Genomic DNA, 15,678 nt, shown 5'->3' on the forward strand with positions numbered 1-15,678 from the left:
CTGCGGCACAAAGCTGGCCTGTTCACAAGCTTGTCCAATCCTTATTGATTTTGTTGCTGAATATTGCTCGGGATGATGTGTGTGTCTGTATATCATTAAATCTTACTGTAATATATATTTTCACCGCTGATGCACATATCTCCCGGTAACTGTAGCAGCTGTTGACTGGAGCGAATAACCCGACTGCAGATTTCATATGCGAGAGGAGCGAGAGAAAGAAAAGGAAAGATAAACACCAGATTGGATATTTGAAAGGTGTTTGGGAACAAAATCAGGGTTTTACAGCTGAGAGGAAAGACAAGGACAAATAATATGAGAGAGAAGGTGGAGATAGATGGGTGTGATTCTTATTCACAAGGACATGTGAGCTTTGCCTCATGGCCAGACATGAATGAGTAGATTTCAATAGTATCGACTGTTGCTTCGGACATCAGCAAACACGCACGCAGATACACACACCTTCTGACGCACAAGCACAAACACAGCAGCCTGTCTGGAATACAGAGTGGACCTGTGTGCAGGTCAGCTCACGCTTCCTATGGTGAAAACACACACTGTGCAGACGGCCGCTTTACCTTCTCTGTTTCTCTATCATGACGGCAAATATTTAATATCTGACAGCAGAGTTTTAAATAGCAGTGTTGTCTTTGTCTTCTAGGCTGGTGAAAGAAGTCCTCACAGTGGCCCGGTTCACTCTGCAGTGTTTAAAAAAAAAAAATCCTACTTTTTGCCATTTCAAAGACTAAAACCAATCCAGGAGCTTTGTTTTGTGTTTTTGGTCGTTTTAAAACGTATTCTTCAGAGTGATGGTGTCGTGCGTGTGTCGTGATCATGAGAAAAAAGTTAGCAAGGCTGACCATGTGTCTTTTACAGATGAACTTTTAATACTACAATAGAATAGAATTTTTCCACCAATTCTATTTGTTGTTTGAACCTGAAAGTATGGCACCTGCATCAGCATACCTATATCTGTTGATAGTCCACGAGGTTGGTGGTTTCCCATAAAATGTTCATAAGGTTGATTTTTATGATGGTTGAAATGTACAGCGCTATAATTACCCTAAAATAAGATGATGGTGCCAAGGCGTTCAGGGTTGGGTGAAGAACAGCGGGAGAGAAGTATAGAGTAGAAGGATGGCAGAGGCTGAGGGTAGACTTTAGAGGTTGTAAATTTTAACTGGAGTTTCAGGGCTGTTGGACATGAACATTTAGTTCTCAGGAGAGTTTTTGTTTTATCTTCTACACCCCATGCTTTAAATTGCTCCTCTTTACGTACCAAATTCAATTACGGAAGCGTGAATTTTGCATGTTCACAGGTCAATTTAGTTCTGTGGTGCATCAATTATAAGATGCTGTGCAGAGTGTTTCTATTCTTCAGAGCCTTTACATGATCTGGTACGTGTGAGTGATTGTGTGTGTTCACCAGAGGGATGAGATGAACGACACAGCTTGGCCTGTCTTGTAATAAAATGTCAGAGTGGCACTTTCATGCTTGTCAACAATCTCTAAATAAACCCATGGACCGGGAAGTGTGTGCTCCACCACACGCACACACACACACACACACACACATACATTCAGACAGGTCTGCGGTTTTGACTGCTCCTCTCTCCGTCTCCATTAGAAAAAAAGGAAAAACTTCAGCTGCTTTGCTTCCCGACAGCCTCGGCACTCGCACACACACACACACACACACACACACACACACACACACACACACACACACACACAGACACGTGCATGTACACACCAGTCACAGTCGACAAGACATTTTTATAACAAAAAATTGGATTCCTCTCCGTTCCTCTCTAAAACTCAGCAGACACACTGGAAAACTCGATCTGACAAGTTTCAGCGCTGTGTTGGAACAGGAAAAGCGTTGGTTACACACTCAAAGCAGCCATGCAAGAAAAATATTTATTCCAACCAGTCAACAAAAAGGAAGGCTTCAATAACACGGGCGCTCTTTGTCACCAGTGTAGTTATTTGGATCCCATTTTCACTTTCACTTTTCTGATCCTGACACTCAGAGCTGCTTATGTTTCTCTGCTCTTCCCGATCAAAGACGGAAGCCAGTGTAATATCTGGAAGGCAGTGAGGATGATAAAATATATTTTTTTTCCAATTTACACTGGGACCTTATTTGGAAACCATCATCGTTTCATCATCTCAGGCCCAAAGTGATATTTTGTGTGCGTGACGCTGCCATCGAAACGTCTGCAACCCCTGAAATTTTGAGTTCTCCAACAAGCAAATAACGTTCTATCATTATTTTAAAAGAACAATGATAACGTTTATGGCTACATTTACCAATTATTTGACACAGAATCTGTGACTTCCCCTGCACCCCCCCCACCACCCCTCTCAGTAGCTCATATTTCCTGAGTGAAATTCCCCCTCAGAATGATGTTAAAGCACATTGTTGTTGACACTGCAATTTTGTCGACTGGTATAACGTTGTCACTTAAAGTGCAGATTTGACGTGAAAAGCCCTCCTCGCTGTTTGTATTTAATATCGCGCCGACAGCTGTATCATTCTTGCACACTGTAATCAAATTATGACAGTGTGGTAAATGTTCCCCTGTGACATTTTCTATTATAAAATGCATATACCCGGTGTCAGACAATGTGTGGGTGGTATCCCTCAGTGGCAAATGGGATTGTAAGTGGCACCGACTGACATTATATGTGTGAGCGTTAGATGTAATTGCGCTTGTATATTGATGATATGCATAGGTGCATGTCATCTGGAATTATGATTGTTGTGTTGGTGATGAGGTGAAAAACATCACTGTGTTTAAGCAGCTTTATGACACTTCTATTAGTGTGATACACCAAGTTACAGTTGGGATTTATTGTGAATCACACATAAAGAATAATATTTTGAACATGCATCCGTACGAAGGCGAACACAAAAGTGAAACGCGGAGAGACAGTTGAAGGCGTCAGTTTCCAGAGGCCTCATTGCATGCGCATGTGTGAATGTGTGTGTTAGTGTGTGTGTGTGTGTGTGTGTGTTCACACATGTGAGCACATGACCAGCAGGCCAGAAGGCAGCCAGCTTGTGTCAATCACCCAGGGAGATGAGATTTGTAACCCTTTGCCCTGATATCACGCCCTCCTCTCCTCTCCTCTCCTCTCCTCTCCTCTCCTTGTTTCCTAACCTCTCCTCCCCTGCTGTGGCCTGTAAGGGAATATCCAGTGTCCTTTTATTGGATTGGCTGCTTCATGTTGGCGGCCCTTCACTCGCCGCCCCTCGGCCTGCTGGGTAATGATAATAAAATTGAAATATCCCGGTACTTATCAGTGTATTACCTCGCTATCAACACCTCAGACACACTCCTACTTTAGAGGTTATACAGGAGAAAGCGTGATCTGATATACAGCGTGAACAGGGAGAGGACACCGGCCGAGAAAGTGAGAAAGACGGAGAGAGGGAGAGGAGGAGAGGGAGTAAACTGATAGACAGAAAGGGATGGGGAGAGAGAAAGACAGAAATTTTGCCATGGCTACGTTTTCAAGGTGCTATTTCCAGGATGGGTTGCGGTAGGTAGGGAAGAGAGGGTGGCGGAGGAGGAGGAAGAGAGGCGTGTAATGTGACTCTGGTGGCATCTGTCCAGACCAGAGACGTGTTAGCGTAAGCTGCTCTCAACACTCCACACTAGTCTACTGTACATTTGCGGTAATGTAAAACATCTCACATCTCTCTCTGTCTCTGGGCCCTCTCCTCTCTCCTTCCTCTCGGCAGTTGTTGGTGTGTGTGTGTGTGTCTTTTTGTGTGTGGGAGGTGGGGGAGCGTGCCAAAGCCGAGATCAGGTTTGGAAATTGATTTGAATGAGTGTTGTGGACAGCTGATAGCTATAAAAGATTTTCTCCTTTCATTTCCCAGGGAGTTTCTCCTTTGATGTTGGCTGGTAGTCAGCGCAGCTTTGAAGCTCGTCTAGCGCGGGCCGGGCTGCTACATGATACTGGGCGAGTTTGTGTTTGTTGTGTGTTTATGTATGTGTGCACATGACTTCACGTTTGACCTTTTCAAGTCATGTCAGTGTTGAATTCTGATGCCAGTGGCGACTTCTATGATAATAAAACTGAGAATCGTGTTTTTTCATAGTACAAAATGACGTTGAACTTTTTATCTGATTGAATAAAATCCGCTAACATCGCTCATGATAACCTATTTGCATGTAAGCTGATCTGATTTAATGCAGAACGATACACAAAATCCCATGATCACTTGTGTACAACAAACCTACTCTTAATATGGAAGCTTAACAAGCCAAACACCTTCAAATTGCCCTTTGGGGATAAAAATCTCTGAAATGTTATTTTGTCATTTCATCGGATGCCTCTCTGCGTTCCTCCGACCGGCCAATCGCTCGCTCCAATCTAATCCCCGGAAGGGAAGATTGTAGTCTGTTGCCACGGATGCAGGGGGGGGGGGGGGTCGTGAGGTCAAGTACGGCTAATTTATTCACTCAGTCAGATTTCCTCTGGCTCGTGGGTGGCAGATGGAGAGGTCTGATATGATATCACCCATCTGAATCACCCAAGGGAGAAGAGAGCGGGAGAAACGGGAGGGAGGGATGAGAGCAGAAGAGATTGACAGGAGCAATGTAAAAAGAAAGAGAGGACAGATAGTAAAAATTGAGGAATTAAAAGTGGTTAGATAGAGAGATAGGAGAGAGGGTAGCATAGCCTGCAAGAGTGTGGGGTGTGTTCGCCCCACCGCGTCGGGTCTCAAGCTGAACATTGAGCCACATAGCTTCTTATCAGATGTGTGTGTGTGTGTGTGTGTGTGTGTGTGGGTAAAATGTGTGTATGTGTGTGTCCTTATCTTAAGACAAGTGGTTCTGGTCCAATGAGATCCTGGGAGATGGTAGGAATAAGCGGCTTAGACCAAGATCTGAGATGCAGAGAGGGAGGAGAGATAGAGAGAGATGAGAGGAGGAGATGACTAGGAGAGAAGAGGAAGAGGAGGAGGAGATGGACAGATTAAGAGGATGGAGGACAAGAAGGGGACATTTGGAAAGAGATGAGACGTGGAGGGCTGTAGAGATCGGAGTGGAAAGATGTGATGTGGAAACAGTTTGGAGAAGTTTTTTAAAGAGCAGGAGGAAAAGGGGGGGAGTGGGAGAAGTTTGGGGTTTGAAATAGTTCTTGGCTTTTTGTCAAAGGGCAGGGATTTACAGGATTTGATCAACAGTGTCAACTTGAGGACACATTTTCCCAAGAGGTTCTGAATTTGTGCCTTCAACAACAGTGTCCGCTTAAGAACCCTCAGTCCCCAGTGGTTTTAACTTCAAGCCTCGGCTTCTAGCAGCTTCTTTATTAAAAAATGTCCACTCAGCTGTCATCTTTTTCTCTACATACAGATTGAGAGGAAGACATTGATCTTTGTCAGTTAGCAACATGCCTCTTGTCTCTGTAAGTACCTATCATTAAGACAAGATAAGGAGGTCTAAGAGGTTTGAATTTTTACTGGGGAGATTTTAACCCTTTTTTCAGCGCAGATGAGGTAATTTCAGGGCTGTCCAAGACTGCAGAAAGGAAGCTGAAGTTAAAATCAGTCAGAGGGCAGCTTTTGTCTAACCTAGAATCAACTAAAAAGTAATGTTTAAGCACAGTGTAGTTATCTTTACTCATCAAATTATTATGTTTGGGGAGAATGTTGAGAGGTCCTAATGCATTTTGTTAACCTGGTAACAGGTGAGGCAGCTGTTCTCGTGACTTGCATCACAACAACTTCATCACATTTTTCAAGAAAATATTCAAAATTATTTGTTGCTTGTCTTGCAGTTGGTGATCTTGAACTACCAAGAATGCTAAATAACATTGTAGCACTCTGAAAATAAATTCAAACTAATGCTTGTGTTTTGTATCCCTTTAGTTTGATGACCACATGAAGATTAGGAACCAGCTTTGACGACCTACGGATGTCCACCCTCCTCGGACCCTTCGGCTTTGGCAAGACACCCAACAAACTCTCCAAGAGGGAGGCTTTTAATGCGTATTACCTAGGAGGGAAAAATTTATTTTGTCTTTATCATCAGGACTGAAGTGGTACAAACTGAAAAGTCTGTGAAGGACTGAACATACCCAACGGCACTTACCTGGCATGGAATGATCTGGACTGAACTGAGTGGAAGAGAATTTGTCCGGAGACAAATTAACTCAGTTCAACTGAAGAGAAATGAACTGAATTCAAGCTAACCTGAATTGACGTTGGCTGACACTCTCTATTTTCTTAAAGAATACTCTCCTTTCTCACAAAGGGCTCTTTTCTGAGCCACTTCATTCAAACAGCCAAATCCTTTAAGTTTCCAGCCCAGATTCCCTCACTTCCTCAGACCCTTTCCAAGGGTCTTGAACATTGTCTCAAATCTTATTGTGGGGGAATTGTTTCCTCCTCCTCCCAAAATCCTTACCAACTCTTATTTCCATCTAATCATGGACCTCCACAGGGCAGCCTTCAAGATGGAGAGCTCCTCTTACCTGCCCAATCCCCTGGCCTCCCCAGCCCTCATGGTCCTGGCCTCCACTGCTGAGGCTTCCCGTGATGCTTCCATTCCCTGCCAGCAGCCACGTCCATTTGGCGTCCCTGTTTCCGTTGAGAAAGACGTCCATTTGCCGTTTAACAATGGTTCTTACACCTTTGCATCAATGTACCACCGCCAAGGTGCAGTCCCACCTGGATTCCCCAACAGGGATTTTCCCCCATCCCTCCTCCACCTCCATCATCAGTTTGCCCCACCTAACCTGGACTGCTCGCCAATCAGCATGCTGAATCACAGTGGTGTCGGCGCCTTCAGGCCTTTTGCCTCACCTCCGGAGGATCGGGATGGGGCGCCAGGAGGGTATCAGTCTGCTTTCACCCCAGCCAAGCGCCTCAAAGGCTGCCTGGATGCAGACGCTTCACCCCACCTGCGGTACTCTGATGCAGAGGGGAAAGAGTATGACTTTGGCGGTTCCCAGATTCCCCCTGGAGGCTCACCCAGCAGCGCCTTGAAAGCAGTGGAGGACAGTGGGAAAAAGATCTTCGCTGTGTCAGGCCTCCTGTCTGACCGCGAGACTTCCTCCAGCCCCGAAGACCGCATTGAGCGCTGTAAGTAGGAAATCATTGCTGTTGTATATTGCAATCAAGGAACTGCACATACAGATGGGTGACACGTGAAAGGAAAAACAAGACTAAGTGAGTGGTTTGATTAGTATGACAATGATGTAAGTCATATGCTACAGTCCTTATACTCAACAGATCTCAACGCAACTGAACATTTGTTTTTTGAAACAACATTTTAGCCAGTGCTCTCCACCACTATCATCAAAACACAAAATGAGAGAATATAATTTGGAAGAGTGATTCATCCCTCTCGTAGAGTTCAGAGACTTGGAGAATCTTGGACAAGAAGCACTGAAACTGCTCTTAATATTCATGGTGGAACTATTTCTTAACAAGACATTACATTTAGGGGTTTTTCTTACATACAAATCTGTCACCCATCTGTATATAAGATTAGGTTGTGTTGCATATTAAGACAAATGATCTGAATTCACAGCATAATGTGCTCACATAACGATACGTTTACACTTGAACCACGTAGAATTGCACATTATTGTTCTGAAAGTCTTTTCTAGTGCAAACTCAAATTAGCCCCAATATGCTCTCGAATTGATACAAAAATCATATGTTGTTGGTTTAAAATGAACGAAAAACCACATCAAATTTTCACGTAATTTTCCGTAATGCATTTTCTTTCAGCTTGTCAGAAATGGTTGCACTGATTTGTGCTCTGCAATACATATTATACACACCTCTAAAAGCACATTGTGTGCAGAATTTTCACTGTGGGACACTTCCACTTCTTATCTCATATTTCATCAACGATTTAAACCACCATACTCTACTAGACTACTGTAATAATTAAACCTGCAAACAAATCTCATGCACAAAACTAAACAGCAAAACACATAAACACACACACAGCCAAATTGAAACCTGGCTCTCAAATTAAAACCAAAGTACAACTTTCTGTAATTTGTGAAAGGATGCAAATTTTTACACACTAACACCACACGCCAAGAAACAATCCCATCTATGCTCTCTTGTCATCATCTCTCCTGGCTCTCCCTATCCATGTTTCACAAGCACACAAGCTCCACTGGTCACATTAGCATTCTCCAGTGGAGGGATGCCATTTGGCCCTCACGCACTGGGAATCTGATTAGTGTTTGTGTGTGTGTGTGTGTGTGTGTGCGTGTGTGTGTGTGAGTGACTGGTTCAGAGACTGGCCATGCTCTTTGCCATCAGCATTCATCATAGCTCCACGCTGGCAGCCCTGTTGCCAATAGATTTACCCACATACCCAAAACCTTGGCACGCTGTGTGTGTGTGTGTGTGTGTGTGTGTGTGTGTGTGTGTGTGTGTGTGTGTGTGTGTGTGTATGTATGTGTGTGCGTAATAAAAGGGAGGTGGGAAAGGGGTTGTGTGAGCTCCAAGCACAAACACACAAGCATCGACAAACACTCTTCCAGACACACAAACAGCTCTCAGCATGAGCACCTACATCTCCTACACATGTCAACAAGCTGCATCGGATCTCTGACAAATTAGGAGTGAGACGTGCCTTTAGTGTGTGATTTAACTAAAAGAGGAAGTCTCTGTTGTTTTTCATCATGGGGTCTCTCCTTTCTTGAATTTGTTTTGTTTCTCATTATTTGTCTTTATTCCTGTATTTCTTTCTTTTATTCCTCTTCCACCTCTTGTGGAACAAGAGCCTCTGTGTGTGTGTGTGTGTGCGGGTATTTGAGGGATGCATCCTTGATGGAACACAAGAGAGACAGAGGCGACGACCTGAGACTGATCCGATAAAAAGACCACCACAGGAGAGTCAGAGAGGGTGAGAAGGAGAGGGATGAAAGACGGAATGGAGAGAAGGAAATTGGGAAAATGACACCCGGTGGCTGGCTGGGGAGGAATAGAAAGGAGGAGAAAGATATCAAAGAGCACATAAAGCGAGAGAGGGAATGGGACAAGAACAAAGAGGGAAGAGAAAGAAAGAAATGACAGCTCTGTGATGGAATTGTAGTCTCATTAGAGTCCCGATTTCAATCTTTTTTTCACATCCATTTGAATTGGACATTTGTGGTGGCTTTCAGCAAAAGCCACTGGAGCACTGCGCCTTGCTCAAGAGTACTGTGGTTGCTGAGTGTGGAGTACATCACTGCTATATGTGCCACGTTATCACTACATATTTGTGAGCACTAAGACTTTGGTCAGAAATAGATAAGGAGATGGGTACAGGGCTCCTGTGCTGTCTTTTGGAACGGCTGAATCTGTATCTAATCAGGTTAAATCTTGGCACAAGTAGCCTCCACCTCTACCATAGGCTTCTAATGCAATTGGATGTGCAGAGGCACTGCTCACAGCTAAGAATTATGGGTTCTCCTTCACTGGTTTTGGCTATCCAGTGGAGGCGTAAAGAACAAACAACACTTTGGTACAATCCCATGAGAACAGTGCTCTCGCTGCTTCACACACACATTAGCTAACTAGCAGCCTTCGCGCTGCTTCACACATACCTCTCAAAAATCTCACAGTGAAAAGAGGTTTATAATGCTTGGGATCATACAGTGTCATCACAGACTCTGGTACAGAAGTGAAAATATTATTTACAGCGGTTTGAAATTGTATACGATGACAAACAAATCATAAAAGCAACAAAATGAGGTCTCATAACTTGACAAAACTGAATTCTTGATTCTAAACTGATTCTCTGTATCTTAAGTTTGCCGTGTTTACGTGGTTTAACCGACAAAGGGGCATCCAGTGTAAGCGTGACATTGTAGATTTAAGTCTGGCTTATGAACTTTGAATCCATCTCTATCTTAGGTGTGTTGACATTAGTGGCATGGATACAGTTTATACCTGTCATTAATGCTGATATCTCTCTACTAAGTAACTGACTACACTAACTCTGATCATAATTCAGTGTTCAAAGTTGACAGGGAACACACAAATCTGCTTGTTTTCCGTTCTTAAAAATCCAAACAATCTAATAATAAGTATGTTAGTGTTCTACACGCAACTGGTTGGCTTAGTTTTCATCATGTAACGTCTGAAACTGTTTTGGGCGACCCAAAAGAGCAGCTTTTTAAAGGCATGGACTTTCCTTTTTTTTGAGATTTCATCTGCGTCACATTCCTCTGCACGTCTCAGCCTATACTAAAAGCCTTAGTGTAGTGCCAGTACAGGGAGCAATGTGCAGAAGCAAGGCAGAAAATAGATGAATAGAGATGTGCCGTCTCACTTTGAAGCAGGGTTATTGACTCCATGTCCTGTCTCAGACCAGCAGTGATTGGCCACCTTGTTATTCATCATAACTACAATCTTCTCCCAGCCTCAGCTGTATGATATTTGCCATGCGCAGATATTGCAGAGTGCCATTCTTCGAACACTGGACTTAAAAAAGTCAAAAAATCTTGCCATTAAATGTAATCTTGCGTTTTAGCAGAATTGCCCAATTTCGAGGTTCTTGTGTGGCGATAGTGTTCTTTATGCAGATACCCAAAGTAGAAGAAACAGAAGTGCCTGCAGCCCAGTTTGGAGTATGTCAGAGCCTCAGCACTATCCTGCAGCTCCATTTTATGTAGACAAACTACATTTAGTTAAAAAAAAAACCTGACTACAGATGGACTTCCATTTACATCTTGAGTAACAGGCCGATCACCTGCCATGCTAGTTAATCCCAGGAGTGAAGGTGATCCTTTTTGTCTTCGCCCTCCGCTCTCTGAAACACGAATGATGTTAACACAGCTTTTGAAAAACCCCACAACCCAACTTCCCTGCAAGCAGTTCTGTCAAGCCTGCCGCATGCCACTCCGAGCAGCAGTGGCCCACTCTGTGCTAAGCCCTCCCAAATCCTCCCACTGCACCGGCAGGCACGTTGGCTGTTAACTAAACTGCTAACCTGTCAGCCGCTAAACCTGCACGCGAAGGTCCCATCATGCCTTAAGAGGACTATGCATGTCATATTAGTGTAAAAGCTATTAGCATTCACTGTATTCACATTGTAAGGTATTCACACTCTTTAGCAAGAACGAAGGCGTGCAGAGCACGGGAGGATTTTTGTGTGTACAGTAAAAGAGAGAGTGGAATTATGGGATGTGTGATTGGAATTAATGGGATCGTTGACAAATGAAACAATCCGCCCTCGCAGTGCACTTGTTTGTTTGTCGAGGGGATTTGATGTTTTTCCATGACGTGCCAATGTGAAGGATTGTGTGTGTTTTCCTCTGCCTCTCACTTCTCTGTTGTCCTCTCCTACCATTTCTCCATCATTTCCTTCCTCCTCCTCCTCCTTGCGTGTGCATCTCCCCATATGAGTGTGTGACAGCTGTAGTCTGTTTGTTTACATTCTCTCCGCTCTCCACATTTACAAGGCTGAGAGATTTACCCTGAACCTGACCCTGAATGCCTCACCCAACCTCCTCATCTTTCCTTTCCTTTTCATTTCTCGTTTTTTATTTGTCAATGCACATTTTCTACACACACACACACACACACAGTTAAAATGGATAGTAAATATGAGAAAATAAGACTGAAAAGAGACAAGAAGAAGACAAATGCACAGCTGAAAAAAGATACAGAAATCTCTGGCTGGGAAAGAAAGGGAACAAATTCTTTTAGCACAGAGTGAGGGGAAGGAACGTATGAGGGAGGAAGAGGGGGTGAGATAAAAGAAAGATAAAAGCAATAAGGAAAAAAAAAAAGATTGTGGGAAGGAAGGAGAGAAGGAAAGAGGGAGGACGGTGAGATGATGTTGAGCTGAAATGCAGATCCTGTCCGCCTGGCTGAAATAAAAGCAGAGGAATTCAGCACACCACAGACAGGTAGATGAGTTTGTGTAGCGTTCACAGTCAACTTTAACACACCGGCAGATAATGCTGATCTCAACTTGTGACGTCTCGTTAAAAGTCACAATCCGAGAAATTAGAGCTCAGAACGATCCTGGAGACTGCTCCTCATTTCTCTCATTCCCATCATCAGTAACAGCTTTAACATTAACAGAGCGCATCACACACAGCTGTTAAAACACACAGCAGGAAGCCTCCTCTTCATCCTCCTCTTCGCCTTTCTTCTTCTCTTCTTTTCTTGGTGTGGCCTCCCTTCTTTGTTTATCTTCATCTCTTTTACTGTCCTCTCTCTGCCACAGAGCAAAAGTCATGTGTGTTGTTTCTTTTTTTGGACAAATCGTTGTTGCTAAAAAAAAAACAAAAAAAAACAGCAGTGGAGAAAAACAAACTGGAGAGTTCTCACAAACAGAAATGGATAACAGTGATGCTGCTGTTGATGGATGACGAGCAACAACCTGTCAAATCAAACCTCATGGGTGGAGTTCTGACGTTTTCAGATTCTGCAGGTGGCGATCGGATTGTTAATGTGATCGTCTTTAAAACGTGTTCGTTTTCCATCCTTTCCACTCCTCTGTCTCACTGCCGTGGCAGATAAGGAGTTAAAGAATCAGCCAAGGAGACAGAAACGCTCATCCCTCTCTCCTTGTCCTCACAAAAATCTGCCCTCCTCCACCTCTCCCTCCCGCAACTCCCCCCTTCCATCTCTGCCTGTCACGGTCTAGTGGCAGGGTTAAGTTAAGTAAGAGTGTTCTAATAATTAGGACTGGGACTCGCCTGCCTGCCTGCCCGTGTGTGTGTGTGTGTGTGTGAGTGTGTGTGTGTGTGTGAGTGTGTGTGTGTGTGTCTTCCTGTCAGTGCTTAGCCAGATGTTAAAAGGCTTGTCCCTCTCATGTTGCCTCCCTGTCAGTCTCTACTGTGTGCCACACACACACTCACCCCACACACACACACACACACACACACACACACACACACGCCAGGGACTGTCCTGCTTGTGGTGGCTTTGTTTACCCCCAAGTGTGTGCCCCTCTGCCCTTCTGGCAGCTCCCCCAGGCTGAGGAGTGTGTGTACATGTAGTCCGTATATGAAGTAATGATAGCTTTTGGCGATTTAAAGTTTTCTCTCTTGCTCCCAGAAACATTTCTTTTTTAAACGTCATAATGAATTTTTTCGTTCCCTCTCCCTCTTTCAAACAATTCCTTTCCCCTCCCTGTCTCTCTCACTGGGTGGCAACTGGAAGCAAGCAGAAATTGTGTGTGTGTGTGTGCGTGTGTGTGTGTAATAGTGTGTGTGTGTATTAGTGTGTTTCACTCGGTGTGAGTTGTCTTGCGGTCATTGTTGCGACACTGCGCAGATCAAGGATTAGTCGCTTCCTGTCGAGCCTTTTGTCGGCCCAGCCACTCCATTTGGACACAGATCAGTGTGTGTGTGTGTGTGTGTGTGTGTGTGTGTGCGTGCACGTGTGTGTGTGTGTGTGGAGGAGTAGGTTACACAAATGAGCCGCTGGAGCTGGTGTAAGGTAAATGAAGGAGAGCGGCTGAGATGAGAGGATTCCCTCTGTGGCACCCTGCGAAATGTTCTCCAGCCTCAGAAGTCATTTCATCTTATTTTCACTCGCAAAATATTCATTCTTTCAAACACCTGCTAATATGGTGACATAGAGTAATACACTGCTCACCGCTGCTTTACTTCATTCAGGAGTTTTCTAGAAATTGTGGAAACATGTACAATCAGGTAGAGCACCGGTTTGCTTTGAAGTGGAAATAACACAATTCCTGTAGCACAGAGACAGTCCCCCTCCCTCGGTCTCTCAAACACACACACACACACACACACACACACACAGGCCCAGGTCCGTAAGGTTCAGAGTTCCGGAATTCCACTTTGTTCCCCCGGTGATGTCAGCTTTGGCCAATAAAAACCCTGCGTTAAAACTCCGCTGAGCCTCATACAACCACAGCACACCTGGCAACACAACACACATTTAGCTTTTAATATGTGTACACACACACACACACGCACACACAAGCTCACACAAGGTCACGGCATGCTACAGCCCTAAACTTACGCCCTCACCTCGCTGTCTTTTACGTTTTGTTACACTTGGGGGTATTTTTCAGGAAAGATGCAACAATATATCTTTTGTAGTACAAAAGAAGCTTTAAAAAGAAGCTTTTAAAAAAGCTTCAGTTTTTGTACGAAATCGTAAATACACTGAACCGTCTGTCATTTCCAGCTCCGAGCAGTGGTGAAAAGGATAAATGGGAATTGGATAAAAAATAAAACAAAAAAAAAAAGCATGTTTATCCTATTTAGTAAAGAGAAACCTCATGAGAGCTGCGTTCATTGTGTGATTTTCATAAAAGAATCCCAATTAAATTAAAAATCATACACATGTGAATTCTACTCCACAATGCTACATGTTGCATCGTAGAGTTCCCAGTTTGTAAGTGTTCCTGCAGGTCTGGCAGGAGCAGAGATGTGCTTTCTCAAGAGAACTCCAGCATTTAGACACCCCCCTAATGCAGACGTGTTGAGAGATTCTTCTGTCTTAAGTCTGCCTCGGTCTCTGTCGCTCTTTACTTTTTCCTCTCTTTCTCTAGCCTTTCTTTTCCTCCCTCCTTCTCCTCCCTCCCTCCCCTCTCCTCTCCTCTCCTCCCTCCCCTCTCCTCTCCTCAGTAATCTAATCTGCAGCCAGTTTGTGGATGCAGTCTAGTGTGACAGGCCTCCCCCCTTGCTTCTCTCACTTTCACAGACACACACACACACACACACACACACTCACTCACTCACAAACAGCAGGCCCATTTCCAAAAAGCCCACTTGCTTGGCAGAGACCCCTCCCCCCCCCTGTCCTGGTCACACCCTCTTTAATATTGAATTATTCATCAAATCTGATTGGTTCCTGCTGATGGCGGCCATGATGCGAACGAACAGTTTGTGTGTGCGTGTGTGAGGAGGGGGATGTGGGTTCGAGATCGTTAGCTGTTCTTAACGCGCCGACGCTTCCCAAAGCTGGACCGGGCCCGTTACTTAGCGCACACACACACACACACACACACCTTATTTTTCATGTGACTAAACCACTTGCACCTGTAGATGTTTTGGAAGTGAAACACGTCTTTAAATAAGCAAGAAGGATTTTTTTCTCCCACATTATTATTTGACAGTGAACTACTCTTTCTCTGAAGTTTAAAGCTGCGGTTAGAGATCAGATAACCACGTGTATCATCGCATTTGATTTCTTCTTCCTTGCTACTAAAAGTTGGAGAGCATCCCAGAGGAACAAAGCTTAGCATCTGCTTCGAGAAGGGCCTCTAAAGTCCCTTAGAAAGGTGAAACAAATCAATAATGGGTGTTTTATATGCACGCTAGGGTGTGTGTGAATGTGTGTGTGCATGCTCATATGATTTGCATGCACCAGAATCTACGCCATTCAATATTTGGAGCGCACTTAAAGGTCCCATTAAGGTCTGTGTATAGACATGTTGTTTTTTCACCTTCAAGTCCTTACGATATCTACTTTTTTATCCAGTGTTCTTAGCAAATTGGAGTGAAATGCTAATTCCCAAGCTGACATTATCATTACAGCCACCTGAAGTGCCCCAACCAAAAGGCCATCGGGGATGTCCCTTCGCTTGAAAGTTCCCTGCTTGTGAGATGCTTCATCTCCAAACATAATGGTGCATGTCTCTCAGAAGGCATGATCAGGTTTATCCGCGATATTCCCCAGCAGTATCACTAACGCGTGTTTGTACGCGTGTGAAA

The 15,678-nt window shown here is 44.2% G+C and overlaps 1 protein-coding gene across 2 annotated transcripts in view; it reads left to right on the plus strand.

Annotated features, from left to right (window-relative positions):
* The window catches only part of rnf220a (ring finger protein 220a), a 156,898-nt gene that overhangs the window by 7,366 nt on the left and 133,854 nt on the right, over window positions 1–15,678 (plus strand). For both annotated transcript variants that reach the window (XM_070845166.1, XM_070845167.1), the window contains exon 2: window positions 5,888–7,102. In XM_070845166.1, coding sequence (XP_070701267.1) covers window positions 6,448–7,102 — 655 coding nt within the window. In that variant the 5' untranslated portion in view covers window positions 5,888–6,447. The remainder of the gene's footprint in view (window positions 1–5,887; window positions 7,103–15,678) is intronic.

Source organism: Pempheris klunzingeri, chromosome 15 (assembly GCF_042242105.1).
Source record: "Pempheris klunzingeri isolate RE-2024b chromosome 15, fPemKlu1.hap1, whole genome shotgun sequence".
Classification (NCBI taxonomy): Eukaryota; Metazoa; Chordata; class Actinopteri; order Acropomatiformes; family Pempheridae; genus Pempheris; species Pempheris klunzingeri.